Source organism: Eriocheir sinensis, chromosome 39, assembly GCF_024679095.1.
Source record: "Eriocheir sinensis breed Jianghai 21 chromosome 39, ASM2467909v1, whole genome shotgun sequence".
Lineage (NCBI taxonomy): Eukaryota > Metazoa > Arthropoda > Malacostraca > Decapoda > Varunidae > Eriocheir > Eriocheir sinensis.
In genome coordinates this window covers 2,026,960-2,036,959 of record NC_066547.1, presented here as the reverse complement: position 1 = coordinate 2,036,959, position 10,000 = coordinate 2,026,960, and the positions used below count along the sequence as shown (strand labels likewise).

The 10,000-nt window shown below is 45.7% G+C and overlaps 1 protein-coding gene across 1 annotated transcript in view; it reads right to left on the bottom strand.

The window, feature by feature from the left end:
- Nucleotides 1–8,440: 8,440 nt before the first annotated feature.
- The window catches only part of LOC127008863 (fringe glycosyltransferase-like), a 36,660-nt gene continuing 35,100 nt past the window's right edge, over nucleotides 8,441–10,000 (bottom strand). Inside the window, exon 9 of the mRNA XM_050881246.1 lies at nucleotides 8,441–9,970. Within this exon, the coding sequence (XP_050737203.1) occupies nucleotides 9,913–9,970 (58 nt within the window). The 3' untranslated portion in view covers nucleotides 8,441–9,912. The remainder of the gene's footprint in view (nucleotides 9,971–10,000) is intronic.

Below are 10,000 nucleotides of genomic sequence, written 5' to 3'. Positions count from 1 at the left end.
GAGGAGTAAGAAAGAAGGGAGGTGGGAGGAGAGGGAGGGAGGGGAGGGACGGGAAGTAGAGATAGGGATTATATAGTGAGAGAGAGAGAGAGAGAGAGAGAGAGAGAGAGAGAGAGAGAGAGAGAGAGAGAGAGAGAGAGAGAGAGAGAGAGAGACGGAAAAGGGAGATAAGGTTAACATTAATGACTTTGGGAATGATATTTTCAGTGGAAGGGCAATCTCTCTCTCTCTCTCTCTCTCTCTCTCTCTTGTTCTGTGTGTGTGTGTGTGTGTGTGTGTGTGTGTGTGTTTTCCCCAGTTGGTTCAAGACTTACCTAATGGCACAGGTGATAGGTAATTAAAGGGGTGTCGTAAGTTCAGGTACGAGAGGAGGAGGAGGAGGAGGAGGTGAGAGATTGAGGGGGGTGAGATGGAGGAAAGAAAAGGATGGAGATTGAGGTTAGGATGGATTGAGGGAGGGAGGGAGGGAGGGAGAGATGGAGGGGGGGGGTGAGAGATGGAGGGAGGGAGAGATGGAGGGACCTTTATCATCCCTATCACGCTCTTTATTACGCCGATCTGACGTTTAATTACCATATATTATAGGTGAGAGAGAGAGAGAGAGAGAGAGAGAGAGAGAGAGAGAGAGAGAGAGAGAGAGAGAGAGAGAGAGAGAGAGAGAGAGACGGAGGAGGGAGATTACCACCATGGCCCGTATCGTATGGGATGGAGATGAAAGCGAGGAGTAGGAGAAAAGACATGACGGGAAGGGGGAAGGGGGAAAAGGGGAGGAGGGACGGGGAGGAGGAGAGAGGGGAAGGGGAAGAGCAACGTCACTATATATATAACCTCCCTCCCTCACACACATACACACAAGGAAAAGTAGGCAACGGAAAAAGGGGTAAGCAAAGGATCACAATAATGCAAGGGGAGGAAAAGGAAAAGGATGAGAGGCATGGCAAGGTAGCAGGTGGTAAGGAAAGCATCGAAATATGTCAAGGGAGTGCTTTTAGGTATTAGGAGAGCGGTGAGTAGCGATTTTTTTTTCTTTGCACTCCTTTTGTCGCCCTTGAGCCATCTCCTTTGCTGTAAAAAAAAAAGGGGGGAGGAGGTAGAGTGGGAAAGAAATATCAGGGTGTATCAGGGAGGCAGGTTGGTGAGGAAGGCATCAAGGGGAAGGAAGGGACGGGGCTGCCATGGGAGTGCTTCTAGGTATCAGGGGAGGTAGAGTGTCAAGGAAAAATCAGGGTGTATCAGGGAGGTTGGCAAGAAAGGCTCAGGGTGATAGGGTGGTAGGGTGGAATGGGAATGCTAAAGGTGTCAGGGAGCATTTTTTTTTTTCACAACAAAGGAGACCGATCAAGGGCAACAAAAAGAGTTCAGAAAAAAAAGCCCGCTACTCACCGTTCCCACAACAAAGTAAAGAGTAGCCAAAAGAGAGGTCAATTTCGGGTGGAGACGTTGGCAGGGTATGTCTCAAAATGCTATAGGGAGGCATGGTGGATATGAACGATCAGGGAGAGGCAGGAAGGCAGGGTAGCAAGGAAATACCAGGGGGAGGTAGGGAGATGGAGCAGCAGGGTAGTCAGGGTGTATCAGGGTGGCAGGGAGGGTCAGGGGGAGGAATTGTGGGTAGTGTGACAAGGTGAAAATCAGGGTGTTAGAGAGGGAGAGGCAGGCAAGGGCAGCAAGGTAGAGTCAGGGTGTATCAGGGTGGGAAAGTATGACAGGGAGAAGAAGGGAGCGAGGTAGAATCAGGGTGTATCAGGGTGGCAGGGTGGTAAAGTATGACAGGGAGAGGAAGGAAGCGAGGTTGAATCAGGGTGGCAGGGTGGCAAGGAAGGATCAGGGCGTATCAGGGAGGAATTATTGCAGGGAAGGATCAGAAGGAGGCAGGGAGACAGAGCAGTAAGGTAGAATCAGTGAGTACAAGGGTGGAAGTGAAGGATCAGGGGGAGGTAGGGAAGCAGGGAGGTGTAGGGGCAGGCAGGGTGGTTATAGTGTGGCATGGCAGAGGTCAGGGCGTGTCAGAGGTGATGAATGTGGCGGCGAGGGAGGGCGGAGGGCCACGTGGTAGTGCCATGGGGCCACTTGTTCGGCGGCTCAGATTACGTACAACCTGCTGAGGAGCGGAGGAGGAGGAGGAAGAGGAGGAGGGAGAGGGAATGGAGGGGAGAAGTGAGACGATGAAGAGCAGGAGGAGGAAGAGGGTGAGGCAAGGAGGGACAAGAAGGGAGAGAGGAGAGGAGGGAATGGAGAGGAGAAGTGAAAGAATGAAGAGCAGGAGGAGGAGAAGGTGAGGGGAGGGAAAAGAAGGGAGAGGAGAGGAGGGAATGGAGAGGAGAAGTGAAAGAATGAAGAGCAGGAGGAGGAGGAGGAAGGTGGAGGGAGGGGAAAGAAAGGGAGGAGGTAGAGAAAGAGAGGCAGGATAAGAAGGAGGAAGGAGGGGAGAAGGGAGAAAGGGAGGGATAGGAAGATGAGGGGAAGGAGGGCGAGGGTTGATGATGGAAAGAAGGGAATGTGACCAGCAGGAGAGGGGAAAGGAGGAGGAGGGAGAGGAGGGAGGGAAGAGGGGAAGGAGGAAAGGAGAAGGGAAAAAATGAGGAAAAAATGCGAGGGGTGAAAAGTTTTATGTGGTCTACGTAAACACACACACACACACACACACACACACGCAGAGGAAGGGAGGGAGGAAAGGGAGAGAGATAGATAGATAAGGAAGTAGGGGAGAGGAGGGGAGGAAAAAATGAGGAGAGAAAAAAATAACGAGGGAAAATGAGAGAAAAATGGGAGGAGTGGAAGGTTTTACGAGGTGCTCACACACACACACACACACACACACACACACACACACACACACACACACACACACACACAGTCATAATACACACGTCAGGGCGAGCGACTGGCACACCTCAAGACGATAAGAAGCTGAGTGGGTGGAGGGGAGACAAAGAGCGAGAGAAGAGGAGGAGGAGGAAGAAGAAGAAGAAGAAGAAGTAGAAGAAGAAGAAGAAGAAGAAGAAGAAGAAGTAGAAGAAGAAGAAGAAGAAGAAGGAGATGATGATGATAATGATGAATAAGAAGAGGAATAATAATAATAACAATAATAATAATAATAATAATAATAAGAAGAAGAAGAAGAAGAAGAAGAAGAAGAAGAAGAAGAAGAAGAAGACGAAAGAGAAGAGTAACAACAACAACAACAATCATAATAACAACAACAACAACAACAACAACAACAACAACAACAACAACATCCTCAATAACATTCCAATCAACCCAAAATTAAATCACCACATCACACACAGTAAATCAACCTCGTTAATAAAGCTGTTATGCAAGGCAATAATAGTAATTGCCCAACTGAATAATTTATAAAAGGTTACACCACCATTCTCTCTCTCTCTCATGGACGATAACCTTTAACACACAACACACATGGAACAACAATGAGGCCAAATTAAGTAAGATATCAATAAATAAACAAGTAAATTCCGAACAGATATTAATTAATTTTACAAAGGCACAGTTCTAGGGCTTTCTACTCTTCCTTCTACTTCTTTTTACTTCTATTTTCTACTTCCTACTTCTTTCTACTTCATACATGAAAAAATTCAACTAGATATCAAAACCTAACCTAACCAAATCAATTCCACAAAAGCACATTTCTGACTCTATTCTTGGTATATACGTATAGGGAGAGGCGTGGAGTGGCGGTACAGCATGGTTCAGCAACACGATAATGGTCAGTCTCTGCAACCGACTCCCTGGCTGGGGTTAGCGACCTTAGTTGTTACGCTCAGTCTATGTCCATTTTCATTTTTCCTCTCTCGACCACACCCAGACTCAGGAAGGGAGAAAGCAGGCACAGGAAGAGACAGGAAGGTAGGAAGAGAGGTAAGAATGAAGGAAGAAAGGCAAGAAGGCAGATAGGTAGGAAGTGATGCAGAAATGTAGAAGGGTTGCCAGGAAGGGAGGCATAGGGGTAGGTAAGAGGTGAAGGCAGGTTGTGATTGTAGACAGGCAATCAAGGGAAAGGAATGGACGACGGGAAAGTACGGAGTCAGAGGAAGAGAAAAGGGAGAGAGGTAAGGAATGAATGAAAAGAAGGATACAGGTAGGGAAAGAAGGGAATGAGAGAACAAAATAAAAGTGTGGGGAAGGAGAAAGACAAATAACTAAACTAAAAAATAAGCAAGAAAACAATGAAAAAAAAAGGGAGTCAAAGAGGAAGGGAACAGAGGCAGGTATAAGCAAATAAAAGAAAGATAAAGGTCGGAAAAGGAGGGAATGAGAGAACAAAAAAAGAAAATGCAAGGGAGAAAGGCAACCAAGCAAGGAAAACAAGCAAGAAAACGAGAAGCAAGACAGGCAAGCAGGCAGGGAGGGGGCAAGGGAGAGGAAGGAGGGTAGAAGCAGGCAGGGGTAAGGAGGGGGATAGGGGGACGAGCAGGGAGCAGCAGGTAACCAGTGACCACCCGCTGTTCACTACACTAGCCAGGCAGCAGGGTAAGTGGACACCCCCGGCCACACCCACGAGCTCTGTGCACTCTCCACTGTAGCCAAGTTAGGCACACGGGGGTTACCTTCACGCTGACCAAGGCACATTTTCCCGAGTTCCTTACTTTTATTTATTATGTGTCTTATAATATGTTAGTTTTCTCATCCTATCCGCTCGTATCTTAAACAATTAGCTAACTAGCCTACTCGTTCGCTAATCTTATCACCTGTAATATGCATGTAAATTAGTGTATATTGTTTTTGTTATGTCGTATCTAGTGTATCATTATTATAAGTGGTAGTAGTAGTATCATCATATAATTTTTACTACTAAAGGCACGTACCACTACAAAAATTAACATGGACCCGCACTAAATACATTAACATAATCTAGCTGAGGGTAACGAGATAGCAATTCTTCACTCTCTGGCTTTCTAAATGGCGCCGAGCAAGGGAAACTTAACTAAACAAATAGCACTCCTACATCTCTCAGGGTTGGTATAGAGGCGTGTCACCCATGGTCTGAGCCGCTGCTGCTGTGGGTAGGGGAAAGAAAAGCTCAAGCCCTGCCCCTTAGGCCGCTAGCTGGGTTTTGCTGACTCACTGCTGGATGGACTTTGCTGAATAATCTCGGTGCTCGCGGCCTGAATAATTTTGAGCAGAAGCAGCAGCAGTTGTATAGCAGCCTGTTGAGCGCTGGCCCGCCCTTCGCCACCACTCGTTTGCAGCCGTCCGCCAGCACCCTGCCTTGCACCCGCCTCTGCCAGCTGTCCACACCCTGATTTTCCTCCCTAGCGATTATTTCTGCCCTCCACCCTCCCCTGCCAGCTATCCATACCCTGTTTTTCTATCCCAACGACCATTACTGTACTCTACCAACCCCTGCCAGCTTTCCACCCTGCTTTTATTTCAACCCTGTCCCCCGCCCGCCCCTGCTAGCTATCCATACCCTGTTTTTCCCTCCCAACGACCATTACTGTACTCTACCAACCCCTGCCAGCTTTCCACCCTGCTTTTCCTTCCTAACTTTCAACCCTGTCCCCCGCCCGCCCCTGCCAGCTTTCCATACCCTGTTTTTCCTTCCCGACGACCATTACTGTACTCTACCAACCCCTGCAAGCTTTTCACTCTGCTTTTCCTTCCTAATTTTCATCCCTGCCCTCCGCCCGCCCTGCCAGCTATCCATACCCTGTTTTTCCTCCTCAACGCCCATCTCTGCCTTCCACTCACCCCTGTCAGCTCTCTATACCCTGCTTTTCCTCCCTAACCTCAATTCCTGCCACCCGCCAGCCCACCCGTTCCAGCATCCCTCCTACCCCTCCCGCCCTTGTCAAGCCATCCGGGACTACCATACACCTACTTATACCAACCAGCCAGTCGCCAGTCACCACCTTACACCCTACCCTTGCCAGCACATGCCCCAACACCTTGCCTCTCGTTACTTACCACCAACCACACCTGCCTCCCGTTTAAACCATGTCACGTGACCTCCTCAGACCATCAACACAGCAACAACAAAACAACACACACTCATATCCACCTTATTTCTCCACCTCCGGGTACTCACCGTGACTCCTCCTTCAGTCCGGGGCGTGCTGGGGAGCCTCCGTCACCGTCACAGTTGGTATTGTTGCCCTAGGTGTCTATATAATGCCATGTAAGGCAGCGCGCGCCGACAGAACCAGACAACCACAAGGCAAAACACGGGACCAGGTGTGCCACGATATCGTACTCACTTAACTAACAAGATTTCCCCATTTCTAACGCATAATGACTGCATAAAACCCTCTATAATTAACAATTTTAGCAATAAAAATAAATAGGTATCATTAGTTTTGTGGGTAAGACGGTTTTTAGCCTGAAATCGGGAAAAATGAGAAGCTGAGAACGACAATCTGGCAACGTTTCACGGGACTGACATTACAGGGCTTCGGTTCTTCCTCCTCTTCGGGAAACTCCATGTTATTCCCTTCTTGTTTATTTTTGGTACGTTCTATTAGTGTATTTTGCAAACTTAATTCATCTAGAACACTTAACATTACTTCCCTCACCAAAATTACATGTATACGAGGAAAATGATTGGTGTAATAACAAACCCGAAGTCTCTGCCGTCGCCGAAAACGCTAACGTCCCTTCTATCTATTCTCATTTGTTTTTGCTGCGTTCAACTTGTGTATTTTGCTAACTAAACTCATCTAGAACACTTTACATTGCTTCCCTCACCAAGGTTATAGACATACGAGAAAAATAAATAGAATAATAACTACCGAAAACGCACTACATGTTTACTAATCTCATGTTTCAGCACGGGGCCGCCGGACAAAGCTATCAAGGCATTACGCTATTTACGTTTTGGCAGAGTTGAGTGTTAGGGAAGAGTCCGTGTAAGCAGTCTATAATTATGCAAATACAGAGGAGCGTAGCCTATTACTACCTACCAACTCCCCCACACTCCCCCCGCCTCTCGCATGCTGGAGTGAGAGGGAGGGAGTAAGGGTTGCGTTTACTGACCACTCCATTGCATTCTCTAGCTCTGTAACATGTAAGAGGAACCTGATGAGAGCAAAGAGCGAGTGAGGACTGTGTTTACTGACCACTCCACTGCTTTCTATCCCTCTGTACTATGCAAGAGGAATCTGATGAAAGCCTAGAACGGAGCTGAGACTTGTAATACTAACCAGACCAAATCATTATGTCTCTAGCATATATGAGGAAGCTGATGAAAGCCTAGAACGGGACTGAGACCAAAGCATTCTCTCTCTCACTAGCATGTATGAGAGACCTGATGAAAGCTTAGAACGGGACTGAGAGTTGTAATACTAGCCGGACCAAAGCATTCTGTCTCTCTCTCGCATGTATGAGAAACCTGATGAAAGCCTAGAACGGGACTGAGAGTTGTATTACTAGCCAGACCAAAGAATTCTCTCTCACTCTCTAGCATGTATGAGAGACCTGATAAAGCCTAAAACGAACACGAATGAAAAATGGTAAATATTCAAGAAAACAAATGCTAGGCTATTTCTTTGCACTCGGCTCAGTGTGATAAGTAAATGATGTATATAAATAGCATGCGTGCTTCCCTATAATTTTCCCTACCCGGGTGCAGACAAAAATATAATGACACTTCTTTATATGTTAGCAGATATTAATTTACATAACTACCTACAGATTAACGAATACTTTTGTCTCTAAGCCTAGAATAAATGGAAGCGAGTATTCATTTATATAACTACCGACAGATTAACGAATACTTTTGTCTCTAAGCATGGAATAAGTGGACACTATGCCACGTATCTTTCTTTAACTTATCTTACGCCTGACATCCGGCCATTAGTCAGCCCATCAGTCAGGCCGTCGAGTTACTAATGACCGGCCACTCGCGCTCAAGTATCGGCGGCGGCAGATAACACACACGAATGAGAGATTGGCAGGTAATTGATTGATTGAAGGGTCCACAGGTTGAGGGTGTTCAATTATATTTCTGAAGCGTGGGAAGGAAGACTTAAGAGCATTATCAAGATCTTGACTTGTGGGAAATGACAGATAAACGAAGACACATTGAATAACTAGGAAAATGATGCAATAGGAAATCCTAAACATATTTCGCTTTTTCACTTACTCTTCTGAGGCGTGGAAAGGAAGAAGTCGAGCATCATCATCATAGTCATCATTAGCTTGACTTGTGGGAAATGACATAACCGAAGACAAGAAAAAGAATTAATGGCAACGCGCACACAGAAAAATAGAACTGCAAAGAAAAGAAAAAGAGAACATAGAAAAAAAGGAAAATAGGAGATAATGAATAGGGAAAAGAAAGATAGATATAACCAAGGAGAAAAAATACAATAAATAAAGAGGAAAAAGGTAGATAATGAAGAAAAAGAAAGAAAATCAATAGGAAAAAGATAATAAAAGTAGTGTGGTGTCAAAATAATGAAATAGAAATAAAACCAGCAAACATATTTCATTCTCTTTATTTACAAATATACATCAAAACCGTCTTTATATAAGTAAGGATAAAAGTCTGATAGTAAAAATGTATACAATATAATATCAACTTTCATTGCAAAGGTTTATTTACGTGAGATTATAAAAAGGGAATAAATATAATAAAAGAAATGAGTAAGTATTGATAAGGATAAGTTTTTTTCGGAATATTAAAAGTGCATAGAAATGGTTCCTAACATGAGAGGCACTTGAAGAAAACTATTAGTATATGTATTTTTATCACAGTGCAGAGTGTGTGTGTGTGTGTGTGTGTGTGTGTGTGTGTGTGTGTGTGTGTGTGTGTGTGTGTGTCAGTAGTGTACACATATTATAAACCTACACGTGTGACTAGCATCTCTCTCTCTCTCATGCATACAATATAGTGATCACAAACACAACAAAATAACAATGTCTTTTTTATACAATGTGGAGAATCTAAGCTAAATGAGAAAACTCGTGATGAGGTTGCCCGCGAACACGTGAATAAAGGAAGGAAGGAGGGAAGGGAAAGAAGAATAAAGGAGAAAAGGGAGGAAGGAAAAGAAGGGAAAGAAAGGAAGGAAAATGGGGGTGAAGAAGAAAGAAGAGAAGGAAAAGATGGAAAGTAGGAAGGAAGGAAGGGAGGTAGGAAGAGAATGGCACTGAATAACGTAACAAAAAGGTAAACGAAAAAGAATTACATGAAGACAGAAAATGAAAAAAAGAAAAAAAGAAAAGAAAACAAAGAATAGCAAGAAAGATATCACACACCAAAGAGAGAAAACACAAGACAACACAAAAGAAAATGCAGAAAAAGAACAACCAAAATAGACAGACAGACAGGCAGAGAGCAAGCAGGCAGGCAGGCGGGCGGGCAACCTTGAGAGCAGCACAATGCATGAATGATATAGTGTGAGCAGATAAACTTTCTCTTCTCTCCCTCTCCTAAACTCCCCCTTCCCCCCTCACCACCTCTTTCGACCTCTCTCCCCGTAGCATTGAGCATCTAAACCCTCCGTATCACAGCAGTACAGCACTTCAAATCAGCACACAGCGAGCGTTCAAGGGGAAAACACAGCTCGCTCAACGTCCACGCGCACCTCCCCGCTAAGGTTACAACCCCAGGACCATATCCTCAAACACTCCACCGCTTACTCACTCACATTTGACAGGGTTTTCGTAGGTGTTTCGGGCATTTCCAGAGGCGCTTTTATGACCCTGGTAGTAGTTTGACCCTTCTTCTGTACCGTGGACGAAGAAAACACTCGTGAAAACCCCACTGATCTAATGTTCGGCCTTTGGAAGTAGTTGACGTGAGAGGTGAGTGGAAGCGTCTGAAAATACCACCGACCCAGGCTTGTCTTTCCCGAGCCCCCGCGTCGCTTGGTGCTGGCGCGGGCCGGGGCGGGAGAGGCTGGTGAGCGTTGGTTGGCAAGCTCCTTCGTCTCCCCACCTCGCCGTGCGCTACGTTGACGGGCAGAATTTGAAGTTGGGGTAGAGTTTGCAGTGCAGCGACAGCATTCTGGAATATTGTAATGGTGGAAGGTTGTAG